The following is a 25,154-nucleotide window of genomic DNA, read 5'->3' as shown; positions in this document are numbered from 1 at the left end:
CCATGGGTCTTCTGGTTTGCTGCTGCTTTATTAATGTGTTTAAAATGGGTCATTGCTAAATCATTGAGAGCAGAGAACGATACTTTGTGTCCGAAATAAGGGGACCTATGTGAAATGTATGGTAGAAGGGATTCAGATTCAGAATACTTTATTGGCCATCACATTTACATAAAATTGAAATGTGTCTTTGGCACTGGCAAATAAGATAAAATAACACTCACAACACACAGAACAACATAACATTCGTACACACAAAAAGAGGGAATTTGCATCTAAGTAGCAGTCTTAATAAAAGTGCAGTGTGATTTGGGTCCATTAAAATAGGTGTTGTATTAAAACAAAACATAATTTACTATACATTTAAATGGTGTGATGGTGTTGGTGGCAAATGTCCAATTAATTAATTAATTTGTTCAAAGATAACGCGCCAGGAAGTACATGAAATAGTTCACTTGTATCTTTGGTTGCCATAGCAGCTTTGTTGTGGCGCATATTTAAAAATATTTGTTCAGGCACTTTGGCTAGCAGCTAACATTAGCTTGCTGAAGGACCCACGGATCCGCCGTACACACACACACGACCTAGCAATAGCATCAACAGCCGCTGCATCACGGAGGGTTAGACGTCAGACTTTTGCTACAGAAAAACGAATAATATCCACACAGGTAAGTTCCTCTTCACGCCACCTGGATACCAACTTACCTAGATACGTTTGGTTAAGTCCCATTAAAGTTATTTCTGTTATTCTTATTAAAAGCTTCGTTTAGTAATACAAAGCGTTGAAAGCTAATCAAAGCTAATTTTGCTAGCAGTTAAATACAAGCAATCGTGATAGAAAATAGGCCACTAACAGTGTAAAAGTAATTAATAATAATGTGTGTTATGGTTTTTATTACAGTGATTTGTCGGTGTAATGTTAGCATATGGATGTAAGCGTTATGTGATTGTTTACTTTGTGGTTGAATGAAGAGGCTAAGCGTTAATCTTTGTTTTGGACACATTGGGGTGTCGGTGGTCAGCGCTGCCCGCCAGCGATTAAAGAACATTTTATTTCGTTGTATGCTTTTTAAGCCAATCTCAAAGTTGCTAAGCAGGAAAGTTGGTTAACACTGCTTGACGTAGGTACGTTGACGTTTATCATCTCGACTAAAATTAGACACGGGAACTCAGCTGTTACTGATGTAAATGATAAGATGATTCATTTTATCAGTGAATGTTATGGGTTGATTTCACACTAAAACATCGGTGTTTTTTTTAAGTCGTTCACTATCTCTAGTCATACGCTAGTTCACCCAGCTAATGTTAAATCATGCTACTGTTTAGCTTTGTTGTCTTCTTCGTTGGATTGGAGAAGGGCACCCTGAGGTCCACTCAGCAACAACTGTATGTTACTATGTTATATATCTATAGTTATCTGTTAACTATAGTTATTTATTATATCTATAAATGAGTTCTTTTTCTTTGGCCACGAACTAGTGAGCTCTCAGTTGGCAGATTCATAGCACACGTAGCAATTTTCAGGATGACTGACTCCGGATCAGTGTCCCCTCCCCCTTTCATATCTTCACCATTATTGTCAATATTTCCGGACTGATTTCAGATAATCTATACTGATAAACGAGACAGAATGCACACATATTGTACACAATTACATCAGAGAAGTGTAGTGGTACTAAACGATGAACTACTTTCCCTAAAACCAGCATTTAAAAATCGTTTCAGCAACAATACACATATTGATTTACTCTCAACAGGTGCAGGTGTCTCCGGATAAGGAGGGATCTGCAATGTTGAACCCGACAAATGGCGACCCAGGCAACGTCGTTGTGAATTATGTGGAGGAGTATTTGGACCTGGTGGAGTCTCTGCCCTTTGATCTGCAGAGGAGTGTGTCCCTCATGAAGGAAATTGATGCCAGGTATCAAGGTAAAGAGGATAGACAGTGTGGACATTTTTCTTATAAATCAATCAAAAATCAAAGTTAACAATAATCATATTGTAAGATGCAGATCCTTGTTTATTTGTTATACATTAGTATTGCTATTGTGTGAGCACCTATGGAGAATGACTTACATTTATCGCAAGGTTTTTTCCTTACTTCACCCACCAAAACAAAACTGACCAATTTGTCTCTTTCGTAAATGTAACAAAAACGAATACAGTGATAATAGTTCAATGAGTGAACTGACATATCTGAACCAAACATTAATTCTCAGTTGCTATTTTATCAAGGACACCTAGCTAAAACAAATGTCATGCTAGACCCCTTTCGTTAGTTCACCTGTTATTCAGTAAAAACCCTTCACACTCAAAGTAATTGAATATAAGCTGAAAGTTTATATTTACTTGGTGTGAACTTTTTTTGAATATGTTAAATGACAGTATTCTTATCCCACTTGATTTCTTGTTTGGCAGATGTTCTGAAGGAGCTCGATGACGCTTATGAGCGGTATCGCCGGGAGTCTGACTCCCTGCAGAGGCGGAAGCTTCAGTTATCCATTCAGAGGGCACTGATTCGCAGTCAGGAGCTCGGAGATGAGAAGATACAGATTGCCGGTCAAATGGTACGTTATGAACGCCCTGCGCTGCTTCAGGGGGCAAACTTCCAGGTCTTAGTGTTTGAAAGTGCTTTCCTGGAATGAATGGGCTCAGAAAGCACACAGGGAGTAAATAAAAACAGGTCTTTTAGACCTTCTTAAAGGGCTTTTTGTGTAAGAATCTCAAAATCTGACACCATGAAGAAAATCTGAAAACCGCAGAATCTTATTATTATAGTTTCACACTGGAGGGTCATCAGAACCATAGCAACAAATATAACTTCCCCCTTTGACTTAGAATAGAATATAGACAAGAATATGTATCTCTTATAAAACATATGTACAAGGGATGTTGGAAACAGTTATATTACAAACATACAACTTCATTTTTAGCTCTTAGAAAAGTGGTTAACCAATACAGAGCCTGTGGCTCTCCACCTCTGGTTATTAGCACAACGTAACATAATGTATTACTAGATAACAAGAAGTGGCCTCGATTTATATTCAAGTCTGTTGAATTAGGCATTAAACTTTTTCTTTTTTACAGACAAAATCATCAAAACGTATTATAAGAAGAACACCATTCTTCAGCTTACTACTTTCTCTAAATTAATCAAGTTTAGTCTTATTTTCTAGTTCAATTTGAAGCACATAGATAACTACATGTTGTTCAAACAGCAGGATGAGCTTTGCAGTAACATTTAAACATTCTTCATTTCAGGTGGAGCTGGTCGAGAACCGAACGCGACAAATAGACTGGCACTCTGAACTCCTCCTTTCCTCTCAAGAAGTCCCAGAAACTCCGGTCCCCGTACCGGCCTCCGTGACAACCACCGCAGCGTCCACGGTGTCGTCCTCGTCGTCATCCTCAGCCACCGTAACTCCAGGGAAAACTAGCCATCACGACAAGAAGCGGGATGAGTTAACTCCAAGCTCTGCAGGTGTAGACAAGGCTGGAGGGAAGCGCTCGCGGCGTCAGAAAAATGGAGACAATCGGGAAAGTTACGGGGCTCTGGATCAACCCGAGGATGTGGGAGTGGGTGCATCCCGGGAAAAGAGGGCCAAAACATCTTCAAAGAAGAAGAAGAGGTCCAAAGGAAAGTCTGAGAGAGAAGTGTCCCCCCCAGACCTGCCCATCGACCCAGATGAGCCCACGTACTGCCTCTGTGAGCAGGTTTCATACGGAGAGATGATTGGCTGTGATAACGATGAATGTCCCATCGAATGGTTCCATTTCTCCTGTGTGGGGCTCCATCACAAGCCAAAGGGCAAGTGGTACTGCCCCAAGTGTCGGGGGGAGAACGAGAAGACCATGGACAAGGCCTTAGAGAGGGCCAAGAAGGAGCGGGCCTACAACAGGTAGCTCGCTCCATCCACCTCATGAACACTTTTGCATACAAATTACATTTTTATGTAGTGTCTTTGTTTTCCATATTGTCAACAGTGTTAAAAAAAATAAGCAATGTAAAGAGGGATGCTGTAAATAGTTATTTTTGTAACTGCTGCATAGCTGTGGGAAAAAATATTTGTCCTTCCTGGTTGGGAAAATATGAAAGAATAGACACAGTACAACCTGGATTAACGTTACATCCCCTTTGTTTTCATCATGCATGCAACTTAACCCAGTCCGTTATATATGCTCTGTTAACAAATAAAACATTTCTTAATAAAGGAGAATTTGTTTTGTCAAATGTTATTCTTACATATTACCCTGAGGACTTCGTAGAGACAACAAACCAAGATAAGTGGTTATCTGAACACAACTGAGGAGATTTCAGATTTTAAAAAGCTAGTTTCACATTTAGTTTTTACAAAATTAGATTAGATTCAACTTTATTGTCATTGTGCAAAGTACAGGTACAAGCCAATGAAATGCAGTTAGTATCCAACCAGAAATGCAAGAAAAAAAATAACACTAATTTCCTTATGAACATTAAAAGGATCATTATTCACTAGTATGTCCCCCGACTACTGCCTATGAAGAGATCTCCTAAATCCCTCTGGTTTGGGAACAACATCATCCAAAGTCCTCGTTCTGTGCTCTGCCTTCTAAAGTTCAGCTAAAGCTAATATGAGGCTTCAGCAGTCTAAAGGTCAGACAGTACAAATATTTTTATTTTAAGCACAAAAGTCTATTATAAATCAATCACAAGGTCGTTTTTTTTTACTAAAAAGCATTTCTGGGCAATAGAGATCTATGGATATTGTCAGCCTTCAATTCACAATTGAATATTTACATCATACAATTCTAAATAAATATCCTTAGCAGTAGCATTGTTAGTTGGCTTCTCGTATTCCCGCTTGTTCTTGGCTTGTTTAATATTCTTTGGCAATACTCAGTGAGAATGTGAAACCATGTTTTACCATTTGATTGATTTGTTTTCTTGATATCACTCAAAGCCTGAGATTTCATGATAAACTAACTCATATAGTATTATCGGTCAAATAGCGTCACATCTGCAGTCACAATAAAAGCTCCTCACAAAGATGGATTCTCCTTCTTTTATTTACAAGTGCTGAAAAAATGACATGGGAACAACCAGTGCAAAATCTGTACATAAATTCAGATGCAGACTTCTTATATACATGAGTACTGAACAGGAACGTGAATACACTCTTTTCTGTCATGCATGTAACAGAGTTCACAACACAGCAAAAGACACGGTGTAAATACATCTGATTTAGTTTCAGTCCGTGATGCTCAGGCTGCTCATTCTCACGAGGAAGGGTACGATGATCACACTGGAGCCGATAAACTGCCCTGTGAAAACTAACTGGCAGAAAAGATGAGGAGCACAACAGAAGAGGACCCATGACTTAATTCACACACCCTCCAAGACATTAAACATCATTTATCATTGGGAGTTATTACAGCAAGTAAGAACACACCAGAATTTGTGGGTAATGGCCCAGAAGTCCATACTGACAAAACATCAAGGCAAGATTCAGCACGTTTCGCCTGATGAAGACAGGAAGAGGACAAAAACAAACCCCTCTTAGCGGGCAAAAAAACATTCTATGAATGGAGTTTGAAGGTAAAGTGCATAAAAGCTTAAAATCAAAAAGGAGGGGGGGGGCCCAGAAATTAACAGGTACTCCACTAAAACTCGCAGCACACACAGCTTAACAATGGAGAGCAGCTAGAAGGACGATCAGGTCAACTGTCTCTCCAGCTTTGTTCTACGATGGCCGACACGCGCTTCTCGTATTCCCGCTTGTTCTCCTGGTACAGCTGAGCGGCCTGACTGTTAGCTGGACTGTTGGGGTTTGGTTCATCAAGCAGGGACTGGGGGGGGAGAAAAGAAGCACTGAAGGTGAGACCTTTTTAGTGGAATATAACCATCTTCCTGTAGCCATATTCATCCACTGACAGACTGAACAAGCTAGGTCTGTAGGTAGAGTAAAACTGGACTACCTGGAGGTGGCAGAGGAGAGGACGAAGCCCCCCCCCCCCCCGTACTGTAAATACATAAAATCTGCCCTGTTTGTACACATGACCTGCTCTTGCATCAGCACACATGTAAATATATTTAATAACTCAAATATGTATTCATGTTCCTTAAAATGATCAAAGTGTACCTTGTTGTGATATCTCCTTTGAACAGTTACTAATATAATTATATTTTTTATTTGACTATCCTCGTGTGAATCTGTACTGTCCTGTTTTTCACTGCTTTAAACTCCTGAACTTCCCCACAGGGAAATAAAGGTCCATCTGATCTCTCTCAGTCACACCCTTTCACAAATGAACGTTCTCATTTAAATGGAAAGAACATTTGTTTTAAACAGGGCTTAAGACTACATGGGTAGAAAACTATTCATTGTTTAATGGGTCATTCAACTTCAGCAAAAATATTCTGAATATATTTCCAAGAATGATGCTGCAAATCAGTTTTATTGTGTAAGGTGATTTTAACTGGAATCTTTGACTTTTAATCGAACAAAAAAAAGAGATTTGACGTCAGATTAGGCTGTGGAAACTATTTTCAGTTTCAATCCTACCAATCAGTATTAACATTGACTGTATTTGCAAACACTTGAAGGATTTTAATTTTGCAACAGGAACCGTTATTTAAATTCTGATATTAAAACAATTGAGTTTGTCTAGTTAAACACATACAAGCTTCTTTATCTTAAGTATAGGGTTTGCTCTGCTTTATACCTCTTAACTCTGAGTACCTCTTAGCTTTTCCTTTTTGGTTTTAACATTTATTAAGTCATTGTTTATTGACACTTCCTACCTGGATAGATGTAAGAATTGAGGACACATCATAAGTGGGACTCCAACGGTTCTGTAGGATGTCCAAGCATATACTGCCATCTGCATAGACTGGATGAAAACACAATTACACACTGCACATAAATATTTATACTTATATATTTATAATATATATACACTTTAATGTGTGAAGAGATAAGAACATATTCCTACCATTTGGATGAAACATCTTTGACACAAATCGTACTGTGGGGGGTTTGTTGGGGTATTCTTCTGTGAACTCTACAATGAGTTTAAATGTGCCTGGAACAAAGAGAAGACACGACAACTATTTATTTATTAGCCTTAAAACCGGACTGCGAGTCGGCTGTTTAACACAACAGAAAAACACACATTTAAACGATTGTTTGAAAATGAGCATCTATTTAAATATATTCTAAATTAAATAATGGGTTTGCATGCTGTAAAGTTTCTATGTTTGATATTCAATACAGTGGCAATATGCCTGACTACAAAAACCAACAAGTTATTAACGTACCATCCTCAAAGGGAGTTCCTTCAGGGCTGTGAGGTTAGAGAAAAAAGAAGACTGGTCATTGATTTTGAACGTCAAACACAAATGATTTTGTTGTAAATGATGACTGTATCAATGTCTTACCCAAATATGACTGCATTCCACGCCATAATGTTGTTTTCAGATGGAGCACCACTGACACCCGCGGGAGGGTCCTCTTGTAGCCTTTATAAAAAAAGAAAACAAAGAAAGAAACATTATTTATTTAGCCAGAGTTTAGTGAAGTCAGTAATCGAATGACATCCTACCTTTTAACACTAGGCCACAGACAAATATGATATTTTAAACAAACAAACATACAAGCAAAAGTGGAAGTAAAGGGGACTGAATTGCCACATTCAAATGATTACAGATCGATTACTTGACTACCTTGGCTGTGCCATTAAAACATTAAACTGTGGTTTTAAAGTTTTGCAAAAAACAATTAAGCCTGCTAGAAAGAAATATATACATATCATGAAAAAAAACTAAGCAACAGTCTTTGTAAATCACTCAAGTCAATGCCATCATGCTTAAATTGTGGATTGTTACCTCTTACGGACCCATATCTGTGTTCTTCTTATCAGTCAGAAAAAGAACCACTAGCTCATGTAGAAACACTTGTAATGACCACTAAGTACAGACTTAGTTTGAAAAGGACTGTTTAAAAGAAGGGGTCCTGTATATCTGAACTCCACAACAAAGCCCTGTCCAAATCCCTGCAGGTTACCACTTCCGGTCAGAATTGATAAAACAAACTGACACTCAGGACAATCAAAGGATCTGAGGCAAATAAAATGTAGTGAGGAAAATTGATATATAGAGGGATTTCTTTATTTCGTTATATTGGCCTGAGTGAAAAAGGCAACGTGTTCTGTTACTGAATAACAGACCGTTTCGTGGTGACTGCAGAAGATGAAGTATACTTTTTCTTTGGCTTTATGTTGTTCTTGCCTACAACACAATGTACTCTTCTGGGATTTCAGTATAATAATCCGTGTTGCTAGATCTTTAAAAACGACTAATCCATCTATAATTACTAACCTAACACAAACGTTTTACGAACTATTTTAATGCTACAATTTAGGGACCCTGTGATTCCAAAATAAGGTAAGCTATTGTTGGCTGGCATTGTAACTTACACCATCTTACCCCATATAATACAAAACAGCGACTGGTTTAAGTTCACGGAACACTAACGTTTGATACATGGCATTAAATTGATCTTGTCAATGGAAAAAGAAATATATATTTAACTGCCAGCTAACAGCCATAAACTGGGAGAGTAACTATATTGAATATTCTGCTAGCATTTATCGGTTAGCACTGTTAGCTTCTAGCTACGGCAAAGCTCTTCTACAAAATCAGCTTTATTTCACTTCAATGTCCAAGGTTCATACAAACTCAATTTTAACTATACATTGTTTGCGTTACGTTAATGTGTTACTGTTTAGAATGTTTGAATCCAACTGTTTATATAAAAAAAATACAGGTGAGCTATTTCAAGCTAACGCTAGGCTAATGTTAGCTGTTTTTGACAAATCATCGACTTACCTTTTAAAATCTCTCATAAGTCTCCTTCTAGCCGGGGTGGACATGGTTTAAATTGTGAAACACGTAATGGTAACACTGAAACGTGAAAAGGTGCGTATTTATCAAAAGGTAATATTGTTTTTACTAGTTATTTGGCACCTTCACAGCGACCCTCTTAGCAGCAGCCAGAGTCGTTCTGCCGATAATCCTGATTCCCTGGTTAGGCCAGCTAGGTTTACTGGACGATACCAAATCAAGGAGAGAGGAGGACACCATTTCAAATTATAAGTTTCACAACACTTTCTGGCATTGGAATATCAGTACATACATCCGAAACGTTATACATACATGTCTGTTAATGCATTTCTCTACATACAGGCAAGATGCAGTTATATATTACGTTATTGTATTAGAACAGCCTTTTCCTTCCCCCCCCCATTCGCATTAGGGGCGTCGTCTGCTGCGGGGCGTGGTCACAGTGACGCGTTGTTTGTGCAGCGCAGCTCTGACGACGGCCGCCCCTGGAGACAGGTGCTCGATGACCAGAAAGTACACAACTGAAGCTGTGCAGGATGAAGCGAGTTTATATTTGTGTCTCTACAAGTATAAAGGAAAAAGCATCCTCTTTTAAGTTGATATAAATTAGCTATAAATCTATACCCAATGGTGTATTATAATTAATGAAGTTATAAATGCAACATTAACATGTTCCTAGAGTTGACTGCACTCATACATCGTTTTGATATGAATAAGAGATGCACCAGCAGACATCTTGGCAGATAGTCCCATATCCACATTTTTTGTATTCTCCTTTTACAGACACTTGCATAATGCTTCTAGGATTCTGCAAACAAAAAGTAAATTCCATAAAACTTTAACTTTTGCAAAAACATTTTTTTTATTCTTTAGAGTAACATGGGATGAACTCAATGTTTTTCTTAACATCACGAGGCAGGGACCCCCCCACACTTGACACAAACAAAATGTAAGTATTGTCACTGGTTAGTTAATGCTTAGTTTAGAGTATATTAGAACAAGGCTATTTACAGCTGGATCAAACGTTAATTATAAACAAAAAACACTTTCTCTTTAACAAAACAAACTTATCCACTTCTTAATCAACAATCAATCAGTAACATATATCAGTCCACAACAATGGGCCTGCCCTTTCCAAAACCAAAAACATTCAATGAATAACTGCACCACTCAATGGCTTTAAGGCAAATCAACACTTTTTTAGGCTTATATGACATTCAGGCAAAAGCGGACAGCCTGTCAACATCTTTTGTACTTTAGGATCCATGGTAAAGGAGCATGGTGGTGAAGAAGGCATGGTCGTACAGCTGCTCTGCCTTCACAGACCTCTGGTGCTCCACCTGGCTGCCTGCGCTGCCGCCGCTCTCAGAGGAGTCGCTGTAGAGGAGCTGGCTCTGGAAGATCTCAGCTGCAGGATCACACCAAACTGAAGGCTGTGGTAGATTGTGACCATTTGAGGAAAAATCTCCACAGAGTCTCTCACCTGCCACTGAAAATGAGACAAATTGTCAAAGGGGATATATACTGGATATATTAATTGTGTTACCATATTCCTTCTTCTTTAAATATAACAAGAGAGACAGGGAGGATTGATTTTGTTTTGCACAAATATTAGAATGGCATTACAAGCAAATACTTTTAGAAAAAAAACCTTCGACAAAGTAAATCAACAGTTTTCAAAGTAAATTCCAAAGCCTTACATAAAGCCACATGTTTCCTGCTGTTTGAAATCCTGATCTGAGGTTGCTTTGACCTACAGTTACAGCTGTATGTCAAGGACACATTTCTGTCTCCAGTTTGATATTTAAGATACCCCTCAAGGAAACCTTAATTCTACAAGACATGTTGGCATAATCCCAACTCAAATTAGAGAAGTTTAGTCCTAGTTTTGCACTCCAGAAAAAGGACTTGACAGATGCATGACGATACAGTACATCAAGAAAACAAAGGTCCACCACAGTCACATTTATCAAATTAATCAACATTTAATGATTTCACACAATAAAGTACAAAGCTCAACCTTCTCAGTACTAAGCATCGGATGTTCCAAAGGTAAAGTCTATACACTCAAATGTTCAGCCAATGTCGAACGAAATAAACAAAAAACTGTAACATGAAACACAAAATTCAGAAAGAAGAATGTCCCTTACCAAAAGTTATTGTTCCACTACTCAATACAGCTCAAGAAATAAGGCTTTTTGCAAATCCATGCAAACTTTCTAGAGCGGTATGGTTAACTCATAACTACGGATTGTAAAATGGCCAAGTACCAATTACAAAATCAGACTGGTTTTAGAATATAACATACAGATGTGCAAGCTCTGCTATAGTTGCCTAATAAACCTTCACCATATTTAACCATCAAATAAGCACAGCCCAAATAAACGAACATGAAAAACAGGAATAACATAACTCCAAGTTAATGGAACACAATGTCTGAGTACATGACATCTACAAACTACAGGAAAGCTGCATCGTTTATACTTTACGAGCTACATTCATTTGGGGATATGCTTTGGCATATACAAATTCTGGATTACAAAACAGCGTCAGCTAAAGTGTATATTAAAAGAGTGCCAAGGCCCTAATCATTTTTATATAAATGTTATAATAATCAATCAGCTTCAGTAAACTCAACATATCACTAAAAGGTGATCACCATGTAGATATTACATATCATGTCTATATAGATTTCTCTTAATAGGATTGCAAAGAAACACTTTTTCTAAGCTATATGGGATGATCATGCTTTAGCCATTCCATACAGAAAATCAGACGTTACCGTAGTAACATATTCAGGTGACCAATGAAGTCGACCTTTTTCCTATTATGCAACGAGGCAACAGGTAGTCATGACTGATTTAGAACTCGACCAAGACTATTTTTATCCATTGAGCCAATATGACCTACATTCGGTTGCACTGCTGTTTGAAGGGAATGCCAATAAGTTTGCGTTATCTGGGATGCTGCCGTTTAATTGTGCAAAACAAAACTCCTTTTATCATGAACCTTAAAAATAAAAAAGGTATACACAACAACTATCTGTATAACTGGACGGATGCATTTAGTTTAACAAAGAAATCTCGTTTTTTTTGTATCCGTCAGAGTATAGTTAGGTACATGGAAAAGTATAAAATACAACACACACTGCTATACATTGTTCAAATGTAGCTTACCACCAAATCAAAACAAATGTATCTTTTATGCATGCAGTATGCAAGATTAAAATGTGCCCGACGATACCAAAGAGATATACTGCACAATGTGAACATTAGCACAAGCCCTCTACAGGTAGGCATAAGAGTTGGTGCAGCGACAGGGGGTCTGCATCGATGCCACAGTGATGACCTCCAGCTCTTTAGCGGCAAGGCAGGACCTCTCCGGCCCCCCTCTGTCCGCACACTGATCCACGGCCACCAGCCCATGTGGGGGTGCAACCCCATTTAGCCCAAAAGCAAAGGGTCCTGGCCCACCTGAGGTTACAGTCGACTCCATGTTCATGGTTTCCATCTGGGCTTCTCCAGCACCACCCAGTGGCCCGCTCCCATTGCGCAGCTCTCCTGGCATGCCCAGACCTGAGAGCAAGATGCAGACACAAACAATAGGAATGATATTCGAAAAAATAACTTTTTAACTTCAAACATGGCAGAAAGTCTCGGTTAAGATGTTAGTCCCCAGCTGCATATCTTTATGCGCCTGCATCTACTTTGAAGACTAGAGAGTACAAGCTCACTATGGCAGGGCGCTCAGGCAGTACCGCAGTATCCGGAGCAAAACCAACAGACTCAGGGACAGTTTTATCCCACAGGCCAGAAGACTGTTAAACACCTGAGTTCTGTTAAGTGCCTAGATAAACATTCATCTGATTGCCATCTAGCAATCTACTTATTTATCTAAATAGTTATCACCGCAATAAACCGTATTTAATTTTGTGTTAATGTACAATATTTCATTTCACATTCTGTTCTTGTACACATCATATTCTATTATTTATTCTTGCAATATTTGTTATTTGTATTTTATTATATATGTTGCATCGTTGGAGGAGCTCAGGTCATAAGATTTTCAATGCCATTTCTACATTTTAGCTCATGTGAATATGACAATAAAACCTTTGAATCAATTAGCATAAAGAAGCTCTTTCTTTAACACATGGCATTCTAATTCTGCAAGATTACATCAAAAGTTGGTTTTATAATACAAAACCACTTGTGGATTGTAAGATAAGTGCAAACTGGATTTCTGTCTACAGATAGGGTACATTTAACGCACACAGACAGATTCCACACGGGGCCGTATTGTCTTGAGCAGTCTTGTCTGGTCATTCTGTCCAGCATGACTTAATGTGCAGCAGTCTAAACTAAAAATAGATGTTTACCTTTAATCCCAAAGTAACAATAGAATCTGATGAGCTGAGTGACCTACCATTAGGTCTAGCCTTCTTCCCTGGGTTTGCTCCCATGCCATCAAAAGACCTCTTTCTGTTGGGCACGCCATTCAAGAAGCTGCGTCCCTGGATCGTGGGGCGACCGTGGCCCCCATTCTGGGTCATGCCATTCAGAAAAGTCCCGTTGTGGGACTGAGCCATGTTTTGTTGGAAGTTCTGGGCATTGGAGAGAATCTCAGCGCACTCCTGGAATCCCTGGGCGTGGGCCAGGTTGGCAGCCGTCAGCCCACTGGCATTCCTCATACTGCACAACGAGAAGGAGGCGTGTTAGAGACACTCAGTGTACCTTTGATTTACACAAAAACAAACAAAATAAGACACGCCCAAACGCGCACACAGTCACACACACATACACTCTTCACACGCAGACAGACACACAGATGTAAAGAAATATCCTGTGCTGCTCTACCCTCTCACATCTTCTTCGTCATCCTCATGAGATGACGACTGATCCTTTTGGATCATCTGCGTCTTCTATAAAACTTAAACCTTGACAGTTTCCAGAAAATAAGGGAAACATGTCCGCTGCAAGAAGACATGATTAAGACAAATGTAGGTGCATTTGCTTTGATGAGAATGTGAAATAATCTGACTAAGATGTTGCTATAAAAAGATCCGTTGATTTTTGAGATGTAAACAGCTTGGTCTTGGACAAATGCGTCATCAAGGGGGATTTTGCAAAGGGTGAAAGGCTGCCGTCATCTCACATTCCCACCAGGAATACTTCTCAAGGATTTCTGTAAAGCTGCATCCAAACTCCAGTCGATGATGTAGCCAAGTCTCAGATTAAAGTTGCAAATAAAACCCGGAGCGGCGCACAAGTCCCTGTGAATGTATGCTGTGTATAATGAGTGAGTGTGTGTGTGTCAAGTGGAAAATAACATGTACTCCATTGAAAGCAAGAGTGTAGAATTCTTCTGGTACAGGTCGATCATTCAGAAAGGAGGCCCTGATGCAAGTTGTATCTTCAGAGGAACCAAGGATTAGGAAGGAGAATGAAACGAGGGCAAATCTTCAACCATTAGACATCCTCACGCCTTTTTGGTTAAGCTGTAAGGAATTCTTCTTGTTTCAAGAATGATGAGCATGAAAGAATAATAAAGAGAGATTGTACAACTATTTATAAGTCCCATTCAAGTTGTTGCAATGTGTACAGTTGTGTTAATCATATCCAGTTGCAGCAAAAAGGGAGTTTTTCTTTAGTTCAATAATGAATGAGCAAACAGTGCCGTGTCATAACCTTTAGATTTTCTTACCAGAACATGGCACTTCAGCATGGAAGCAATTTCACTGCAAATGAAAACCGTGACAGATAAACTTATTATTGCAAATGAGTAATACTAATTTAATAAGGAATACTCTATTTGTATACGTAATTAAGTAAAAAATGCTGTCGGTGCCGCGATTCCCAGATAAAATGTTCTCATGCTGATGTGAGATTATTGTGGTGGATAAATGTCTGCCAGTCTTCCTCTAACCAATACAGGCCGTTTATCCTAATGATGAGAATGCTCCCATCTCCATTGGCCAATTACACAACAATACGGCACTTGTTCCGTCTAAATGTCTCTGCAAAATGAGTTCTCTACGCAAACAGTCAGGACTTTGTCTGAGAAGCGGGACTCTGGCCCACATCCAAGCAAAGGAGACACAGAAATCTATATCATTCGCAGGTGCATTTATGTTTGTATATATGCACGAGACAGCAGGAATTGTATATTTAGCAGCATTCTTACTGAAACGTTTTGAATTGTTTATTCTAACATTATTTTGTATTTATTTAATTGTATTTAAATTTGGTGTGTTAAAACCAAGTGACATTGACTTCCATACAGCAATCGAATTCATTTAAAATACACTGTTACTGTTTGGTCATTCATTCTGTGTAACAATTGTTCTGAAACTTCTCTGCATTTTATCTAAACAAAAAAATAACAGTTCAACAGCTAATACACATGGAAAACATTTCATAAAGAATATAAGACTGAAAAAAATAAAAATAAAATCACACAATATTTTGTTGCACATTACCCGTCCCCATCAAATTAACGCTTCCAAAGGATTAATCCAAAAGATTATTTTTACGTTTAAACAATTTAATGGTAAGATAGATGGGTAGGTCTCACTTTCAGGAACATACATCTAGAAATCCAAATGGTTAAAACTTTTTTTTGAGTTTGAAAACAGTTAAGTTAAGGCTCAACAATGCTGTACTTGTTGAGGCCCCAGTGAATAAAAACACTGCGGTTAGCAAATGTAATTTTAAGGAACTGATGTTATAATCCTAACCTTTAACAAATATCAATAACTGTCAAATACATTTATTTCAATTTTTTCCATGTTTAAAATAACACAAAGTACTTGTTATATTTTTAGAGCAGAGGAAGCGCAGTGATTAAGTCTGCAGCCTCCGGAGTCACTTAACCTTCCCATGTCACCAAATCTGGCTATCTCAGTTTCCTCAAGCTAAAAAACTGTTATACTGAGGGTGGCTGTTAAGTCATCCGCTCACTTCAGGGAATAAAACATCTACTTTTTACTGACAAAGATTTCCAGATGTTTGCGCATCCAACCCTTGTTTAATGATTGGACCAAAAATAAGAATTGCATATATACGATGCTGTAACATTACAACAGCAGATGTTGAGAAATATGTTTTTTGTCCACAGAAAGACAAATTAGATATTTTAAATAGGTGATTGGAGCACACATATTTAGCTTAAATGAGATAAGAATTCTTATAAAACGCATACATTTTTTCACTTGCTTCTATTCTGCATACTTAACTTAGTTCATGCTAAATCAATAGTACCTTCACAATGTCCTAAAAGAGTGTTCCTTAAGTGAGACCTGACATCTACAGTAAGCGCTGATCCAAAAAAAGGATAACAGAGTATTTTATTTACCCAGGTTGTGTGGAAATTTGAAAAGGAAGCGTTAATTCTTTGCAATTGCCTGGTATGCTTTGCTTTTCCGTCCTAAGCACACAATATGCATCTTCTCTAACTATCCTCTAACCTTCCAGAGGCAGCCTAATATCATGCTACATGTTGACATGGGACTCACGTGATTAAACCTGTCCATATAAAGGGCTCCTATGGTTAGTTCACAAAATAAAATAAAAAATTATAAAATAAAAACAAAAAGACTAGATACAGGAACAATCATGGATAATAAGCAAAGCATGCAGGTCTAAAACTTTAGTTTTGATTCATAAAAACCTAGCATTAAAACCAATCACCGCAAGAAATACCTCAACAGTTTGCCAGTGTGTAGATAGGAAGCGATAGTGAGAACACTCAATGCCACAACAGTGCGGCTATCCCAGGGAACGGGGCAGACTCAGCAGTGTCTATTCTTCCCCTTTCTAGGATTACTTGAAAAAACCAAGTCATTTCCAATTCAATGGCTGCAAAACATTAAGACGTACGATTCTGTTTCAGTATAAAAAAACTTTTTTTTAAAAACTTATTGTCACTTTCATAAAGGAAAAGGTGACAAAGATTAGATGTCAAAACAGACTATGATATTGTATAGGGTTAATACTGTGACATTCAAAATAAAACATTTCTGTGTATGAAGTAAAATATTTGGTACAGTGAAATGACAGTGAATAACCATTGCAACAGGATGATTGTTAGCATTACACAGTTCAGTACATGATGGTATGCAAATCTAACTCATCTCACTCCACTAAGCCTCTGTCTCTGCTCTACTCTCGTCACCGGCAGCCGTAACTCACTCCTGCCTGCAGCTAGCTTGCTAATAGAACACCTTAACACCTCGAGGCTCATGACAAATGATACAAAAAAATAGTTTTTTTCCTAAAAAAGGTTTAGTTTTGTATAATCCATTTAGACAATTTTTCTTACATTTAATTTAATATAAAAGGTTTTCATTTTCAACCACAGTAGATCAAGTAAGGCTATTTTATTCTTTGAGACTAATAGATTTGAATTATATTCTTTAAAGTTTCCTTTAAGAAAAAGTCCCTTTAGTTAAAGTTTGTTATTTCTTCATTTCTTCAGTCCAACTCGTAAGGACTGTCAATGAACAATTTGATGGGTTGAAGATCAGAGGAAGCGATCAAATAAGACCAGAGTTTTCATCAAGGATGGTAAGACAAAAAGAGTGTTCCAGTCTTGCAGAACTAAAATAATCCAGATGTAGTACTTTCTGACCCAATGGAAAGTTATTCTCCTTTTTCTGATGGGACAAGGATAAGCATCACTTGAGGATTTAGCGCAGTTTACTCTTCTGTCATTCAAATACTACATGTATTGTAGTCCAATCGTCAGGAATTGTGGCTATTCAGGCCAAGTGAAAATTCCTGCGCAAAATAGGGCCATCAGTGTGTAGGTTTTGACGTGGAATCCTTAGTAGTACCGGTAGTTGAAATATTTTCTGCTTGAAGTGCTCAGAGCAGCCGCACAAAAAAGGCGATGCACCGGGAAACAAAGACCTTGGGCGTGATGCTCTCTAGGTGGCTGCACATGCACTCTGTTCGCATCAGAATCAACTGAAAAAAGACGCTGGCGCTTTAAAAAGTTGTATGTGGACACGGCCCTATACTTTGATACGAGTGTCTCATAGAAGGTCTCCGCAAGTAAAAAAAAACTCCAACGAATACATCAAGAAAAAATTCTTCACTTGAGTTCAGTGTTTCCGCCAGACCAGGGCTGAGAGGGCTGAGAGGGCTTCCAAGTGCCGTCATGTTGTGTCACGTGACTTGAATTTTGAATTGAGCCGTCCCTTACGTTACTGATGGGAATTACGGCTCTTTTTAGTGAGCCGGATGATTTGGCTCGGCTCTTTTTACCAGTTTACCACGGAGCTTCAGTTTTGCCGTTGCAAGGCTCCAACACTCGCAGTTCACGCGCGTGCTCCACCGCTCATCGAGTCCAAATCGCGCACGTTCCGTGTTGTCCTGTGGCAGGCACCGTGGGTCCAAGATACGAAAAGCTGAAAAGAGGCCGATGTCGAGGAAACGATCTTCAATACTCCGAAAATAATCCCACCAGGCTCCTTTGCCCCTCCAGCAGAGGGATGTCCTTGTTGTTTTCGTCATTTCAAGCGAAAAAACCTCTTGGGGACGCCCTCGGCTCGAGTTCAGGGCGTTCCGAGCTGAATAAGGCCGTCAAATGACGGCAAGACGCCCCCCCCCTGGCGGAAACACTGCTTGAGCTTATCTCCTGAAATACTGGACAAAGAGTGTATCGCGCTTCACTGCAGATTGTTCACTGGTGTCTCGATTTGGTGTGGCAAGGGGCGGAGGAACTTCTTTTGATGCGACGTCTTCACAGATGAAAGAAACCAGCCCGCGTCAGACCAGCGAAATGACAAGAGCTCTTAAGCGGGTAGACTGAAAGATTGCAGGTATCCAGTCAAATGTTTGTGTTACCTTTAAAAAGGCCATTCATAAGATCTGACCCAGGTTTTAGCCTAGAATAAAAGTTAATTGAGCTTAAATTAAATTGATGTTCATTGTCAATTGCTATTGGTTATTTACAAGGAGAATACTTAGACAGATGTAATGTATTGTGTATATTGTTGATTTGTTTAAATATTACTATATTAATATTACAATAAAGAAATGTTTTATAACTTAATTTCACAGCCTATTGAACTCAATTACCCACTGTTTTTAATGCATTTGTGTTGCACCTACTAAAGAAAAGAAAACAGGATAGTAATCAAACCTGGATTAGTGATTGTTATGTAGATTGTATGCCAAGCTATTTTAATATTTCAAATATTTGTATTTATTAAACTTATTGAATATCTTCTTCAGCATATCAATACAATATATATTTGTTTCTCCATCAAAGTGCCTAAGGATTATTTGCCTTTCAATTTTGTTTAACTTTGGGTAATCTTTATTTTTTACGTTGGACCCCGCTATTCGTGTGATGCGTTGTGTTCTTATGTTTGTTCTTTTCGGGACTCTGCGTGGTCTTTGTTTGGTTTTATGTTAACCTTAATTTCTGCCTCATGTTGTTATTGTAATTATGTTTCTGTGGTCTTAATTTGAACTTTTGTTCTTTCTTGAGAAGCACTTTTATTTCTGTGAAAGGTGCTATACTAAATAAACGTATTATTATTATTCATATTTTTAATAAGAAGGATCAGTGATACATTTTAACATAAGTTTTTTTTTATACGTTTACTCATTTTGAAGTTAGTTATTTTGTCATGAGCCTCATTCCCGCCTAGTGTGCCTCTCATAGCTTCCCTCCCAGTTGTACCTCTATTCATTTCTGGGTCATACATTGAAAAGATAACCTGATAATAAACTGAACTAAATGCACTACCTATAAATCTGCAGGAGGGAAAAAATAAATCACACATCATTTTCATCATATATATTACTCATCAGCTGATAACCAAATGCACATTACAAGACCCCGATAAGAAATCAAGCATGTTTTAAACATGTATACATGAACAAATTCACTTTAATTTGGCTAGTTAAAACAGCCAAATAAACCAGGAGTTTCATAGAAAAAGAAAGTTTGAATAAGAGTATAAATCTAATCACCTCGTAGTTTACAGTCTGATTTATAATTCAAAAACTAAAAATCGATGCGTCTCAACAATTAGGAATAACAAACATGTATAAAAATGTGTTTAGGCCTTTTATATCTAGTATGTGTTATGTGACTGAGGCCATATAGTCCAATAACAAACTACAAGGTGAATACATAAACATACGTGAATGTTTCAATAACCCTGAAAAAAATGTGTGTTAGCATTGTTTGCATTCCTCTTTGGAACCAGAATTAACTGGAGGCCCAAACGTAAACATAACCGGTATCAAACTGAATTAAATATATATTAAATATATTGATAAATACTAATGTGATCTATCCTCATGTGCACCAGTGCTAATAAGTAGAGTCTACATTCACCATGGTGAATCTAATATGAATTTTTCTCTTGCCGTAATTTGCTGAGCTCAGATTTATAAAGACCACCATATTCTCTCAGGATAAAAAACATTAAAAAAGCTACACAGATCATTTGCACTTCTGAAACCCCTGGTTTGTTTTGGATCTCTGGACGTCAAAAGGCATTAAAAAAAAAAGGCATATGGCTTGTTGCAAAAAATGAAACTGCAAGTAAAAGAATAGCCAAGAAAGAAAAGGTTTAAGATTGAAATATGAATCTTTGTTTAAAATATGCTGCCGTGTTAAAGGTCAGCGTCATGTAATTTGATATTGTTACTCTAGTTTTAAAAATATAGATAAATGAAAGAAACTATGAAAAAGTATTAATTACAAGCAGCTCAAATAGTAACATTTACATGCTTGAATAAGATATGCTAGAAGTTAGGTTAGGCGCTTCGTCCTTTGTGTTGACGGCTGAACATGGTCTTTGGGAAACACCAACTATGATCGGTTAAGACGTGAAAGGCAACACAAACATAATCCATTGTAATGGTTTTGTGTCTCTTCAGGTCATACAAGATCTAATTTTAAGAAACAAGAAATATGGGTTGTGTCTCTTCTGCCTTTCTTCAGGCTTCAGGTGCACCAACAATAACAGAATGTATTATTTTAAATGGTAACAAACAAAAAGAGCTGCCAACTAAAAGGGTGCGACTAAGCACTTGGCTTTAGGAAGATTATGTATCTGAATACCACTGAGACACAGGGAAATTCCTTATCTGATCATCTGTTGTCTTTTGTTTTTATTTATCTTCGCAGTGCTAAGAGCTTTTTTTGTATGCTTTAGCTCAATTGACATGCTTTTACACATGTACGAAGGCAGGATCCAAAACTGTTTCTTTAAACTAGGAGATATGGTATTCCAGTTATTGTGCAGGTTCATAATCATTTAAACATGCAAACAATCATGGATGATAGATGCATTTTCATTTTTTGCAACATAATTATAGCCTTTTCTTACTAAATGTAAAAGGGCCTCAGAAAAAAAGAGGGAATGTGCATTTGGTCATCTAGCCAAGCTGTACATGTAAGACACTTACCAAAACAAATATTAATAAAGAAAACCACAAATCTAGATTGAACAAAGATCATGCAATATGGCCTACTAGACTAAGAACAGTTTATCAACCTTTACATCACGTTGTCCTCTGGTATGTGTAACTATGTTCTAGATTTACAAAGCCGTCAGTTGAAAGGCGCGGCGAGTTAATGATCTACTTGTATTCAAAGGGCAGTGCAGCGCTTCCTTAAATCACAAAGCCAGTATGAAAGTTTCTGTTGAATGTGAAGGAAAGTTACTTAAAACAATTTCTGATAAAAACTAATATTCCTCGCCAATGTTTTTACAGAAAGAGGACAACTTAATGTGAATTGTTGCAACGATAAACAACAATTTCAAGGATTAACAAAATGTGTCACGTTTTCAAGAGACCACCACCAATTCTGTTATTTTTCTATTTTAAAACTCATCTCATCTTCAAACCATTTAAGCTGGATGGTTAAAGAATTATGATTTTGTCTTGTAAACTTAAGCATTATGCAATCGAAAAAGGGCTCAAGCTATATAAAAGGAGTTCAAATGTCCTGTTGTTTAATAAACTGCACACAGCTTATTTGAAAGCCACTGGCAAAATATATAAATGTTTCACACAATTCCTTTGAGTTTATTTGAACACCAGCATTACAGTCACTGTAGCAGGACAAGGTGGTATTTTTTATTTGCAGGATATTTAAAAGACGAAGTCTTCACTTCCCTTAAAAGTAGTGCTTATTTTATACTTATGTTCAGCAGTGTTGATTTATGATAGAGCCTAAAGTAAATGATTGTAAAGTTAGCATTTAATTGAGCAGCTTCCATCCGGCTGCATCTGTGAAGAACAGCCATAGTATACAATTGTTAAGCTCTAAATGACGTTTAAGTATTTGCTTGTTTTACAATTTCATAATTTCTTGAATCTAACATTCAGACCTGTAAAATGTATTTGCTGAGCCTTTGACTCTTGAATTTGAAATACCGTGGAAGGGTAATTTAAATGTAATCACTTCTCTGATTTGAGTTTGGTGGTGATCCCTTGCAAAGGTGTAACTGATGTTGGATAGTACAGAGGAAAAGAAATGAAGTCACAGATCTGATCACAGGACTTACTCAGCTTTCGCTCCCTGAATCAAGAGAGTGTTGATACACTCCAGACTGCCTGCACGAGCAGCCTTGTGGATGGGCGACTCGCCCACATAATCCTGATAGATGACAAAAGACTGTAGTTACACAAAAAACATGCCTGTGTTGTGCACAATTACAGTAGCAGTAGCCAAAACCCTGTATAAGATACTTAACATGAAGGAGTATGTTTTAAATCAAGTAATCCCTCCCTCCTTTCTCTTTTTCCACAGTTTGAAAAAACAGACGACAACAGGGCGTAACTCTGCAGGGCAGAGCCTGAACTTTTCAACCAGACTTCTCTAACGCCCACGCACATTTACAGTTACACATTAGTAGGAAGGCAGATCAAAGAGAGAGAGAGGGGAAAAAACTACACCAGAAGGCTGTCAGTGGGCGGAGCTTAAATACTGAGTTATTCTGCTTTCCAAAAGCAGCCATGTCCAAATGTTCCCTCCAAAAGAGGGAAAGTCACAAATAATTGTTTCCAAAAGTGTTCATTCCAACATGTGCAGAGCAAAATTAAAAGGCAATTGATAGAAACTAGTTTCATGATGACGACAGTTGTTAGGTAATCCTGACCTACTAATCTGATTTCTCTCAGCAGGGTAGCCGAGCAGAAAATATAGCCCCAGTGCATGAGTCTGCATGAATATACAGAGAGGAAAATAAGTGACAGGCAATACTCGTAACACTCTGAGAGCATGCATTACAGGAAAATAAGATAAACATATTATGAATAAACAGTAAAAAGTAACAGCTTGGGCCCGTGACCCCACTTAGAGTCATCCTCCTTGATGGGATCAGTCTAAGATTAACCTTGTATTGCTCAACCTTTGTCTCTCAATGCATGTGTACATCGGTCAGAACACATTTGCGTTTTTGTTGCAATTTGCTGTTAAATTCAGTGACAGTGTACAGCCCCTTTGTAAAGTGTTGCTTTCCTGGTAGGATTGTCAGTATGCTTGGTGAAAGATCATGTTTACATGCATCTCTCAAGGGAATCTTACTTGAAAAGTTCGGTCAAAGTCCTAAAATGAACTTGTATGCAGATGTGTCGAGTGTGCTTCTTGATGTCTTACCTGTCTGTTAATATCTGCACCAGCTTGAAGTAGCCATAACAAGCACTGAGGGTGGCCCCCAAACGCAGCAATGTGAGTGGGCGTCTGTGCAAACCTGGAGGTCACAGCATTCACTCCACAGCCCACCTGAACCAGACGCATGACACACTCCAGCTGGAAAGACACAAAGCCCATGCATTAGGAGTCAGAAGTATAATTATATATGTGCAATGATTTATTCAATCATTACTTCCCACAGAGACATTGGGCACGTTTGGACAAGTGTGTTAGAGTAGAGACAAAAATGCAACACTATTGTGTGGCCTGGAGTCTTCATATCTATTACTGGTTGGCTTGCATCCAATTTATTTGACTTCAGGCCTCCCCTTCCTATGGTGTCGTTAGCAAAACAGATATTGGCACATGTAATTGTGTGGGTTCGGTCAGTTCGTTTTTAAGGTGTCGTTTAAAGTTGACTTGCAAGTCGCCACTCGTTTTCATTGAGAGGCTTTTGAAAAGAAAGAAGTAATACAAAAACATATATAAAGATAAATATATATAATAACTGTTGCTAAGATACCACCTTTTATTATAATAGTAACAGATAGCAGGTGTCAGTTGAGCGAATGTTAGCTTTCTTGTAACGTTCCAGTTTCTTGTCAACGTCTCATGTACAATTGTTCCGTATCAACGTAAGTTTTTTTTTTTAAGTCAACGCTTTCACGTGCAGAGCGTAACTTCACATAAAATGAAGAATTGGTAGTTTCTTAAAAACCCGTAAGGTGGTGAACAGCGTTAATTTGACGTGTATGGTCCATTGTCTGCATCCAGTAAACGATGGCTGCGTTTTAAGTCTCATCCGCTTACAGTGAGGCTAAACATCAGGAAATGGCCGAGACGAGGCTTGTGCGTTGGCGCTCATTTTGGAAAACCATTTAGAAAAAACTGGACCGCCAAACACGCAGTTGCAAGTTACCTTTCCGAAATGAGCGGCCCAATGTATGGGCGTCCAGCCGTAGAAGGTGTCCTCCACCGAGAGGTCAGCCGGGTTTGAGGTGCGCTGAAGGAGGGAGCACAGGGCTCCGACATCTCCATCCCTGCACGCCCGGTGGAGAGGGAAGCGGCTGTTTAAGACCTCCTCACTCGAGAATCCAGACTCCAGACCCACCGACATTGTAGCAAAAACTATAAATAATAGCTAACTACTCCAAAACAGACAACAAAAAGGAGTATCTATTGTTTTATTCTGGTCGTTGTTGGGGTGCCTGTGTATCAGGACACGCGCCACCCTGCCTGGTACGTCGTCTTTCTGCCTGACAACACAAAGCAGACAGCACGCGCCGGGGGGAAACTTGAGAAACGCGAGTGAGCTGCAAACTGCGGGCTGGATTTGCATCATTCTGGACTGGATTTACCATTGCAGGCTTTGTTCTTGTCCTGGAGCATTGTCGCCCCCTTCTGGAGAGTAGGGTGGGTCTGAATCATTGGTGGAAATAATTCCTTTTTATTTTTTTCAATGGCCACCAGGGCGCAGAAGAACTTCAAAAACGTGTTTCCAATGCAATTGCTTATGTGCAATAGTCACTTCATTATTACAATTTAATAAAGTTATTACTGGCTCTTTTAATACTTGAATATGTCCACGTCCTTTAACTGCTGCTAT

General features: G+C 38.4%; 3 protein-coding genes across 3 annotated transcripts; 1 reads left to right on the top strand and 2 right to left on the bottom strand.

Annotated features, from left to right (window-relative positions):
• Window positions 1-508: 508 nt before the first annotated feature.
• Window positions 509-4,208, top strand: ing1 (inhibitor of growth family, member 1). The gene is made up of 4 exons (XM_079665601.1): window positions 509-665; window positions 1,755-1,926; window positions 2,416-2,564; window positions 3,259-4,208. The coding sequence occupies exons 2-4, from the start codon at window positions 1,788-1,790 to the stop codon at window positions 3,898-3,900; spliced, it is 930 nt and encodes a 309-aa protein (XP_079521727.1). The 5' UTR covers window positions 509-665; window positions 1,755-1,787; the 3' UTR covers window positions 3,901-4,208.
• An 817-nt stretch (window positions 4,209-5,025) lies between these two features.
• ube2al (ubiquitin conjugating enzyme E2 A, like) lies at window positions 5,026-9,071 on the bottom strand. Its single transcript, XM_079664653.1, has 6 exons — window positions 8,864-9,071; window positions 7,415-7,495; window positions 7,295-7,320; window positions 6,970-7,059; window positions 6,779-6,867; window positions 5,026-5,823 (listed from the first exon to the last, which is right to left on the bottom strand). Exons 1-6 carry the CDS (start codon window positions 8,905-8,907, stop codon window positions 5,695-5,697), a joined length of 459 nt encoding a protein of 152 aa, XP_079520779.1. The 5' UTR covers window positions 8,908-9,071; the 3' UTR covers window positions 5,026-5,694.
• Window positions 9,072-9,715: 644 nt separating this feature from the next.
• On the bottom strand, window positions 9,716-24,825 carry ankrd10b (ankyrin repeat domain 10b). The gene is made up of 6 exons (XM_079666106.1): window positions 24,468-24,825; window positions 23,513-23,665; window positions 22,419-22,510; window positions 13,304-13,569; window positions 12,352-12,453; window positions 9,716-10,367 (listed from the first exon to the last, which is right to left on the bottom strand). Exons 1-6 carry the CDS (start codon window positions 24,663-24,665, stop codon window positions 10,135-10,137), a joined length of 1,044 nt encoding a protein of 347 aa, XP_079522232.1. The 5' UTR covers window positions 24,666-24,825; the 3' UTR covers window positions 9,716-10,134.
• Between the last annotated feature and the right edge of the window lie 329 nt (window positions 24,826-25,154).

Source organism: Notothenia rossii (genome assembly GCF_949606895.1).
Source record: "Notothenia rossii genome assembly, chromosome: 2".
Taxonomy (NCBI): Eukaryota; Metazoa; Chordata; class Actinopteri; order Perciformes; family Nototheniidae; genus Notothenia; species Notothenia rossii.
The sequence above is the reverse complement of the archived record's forward strand: the minus strand, read 5'-3'. Positions and strand labels throughout refer to the sequence as shown.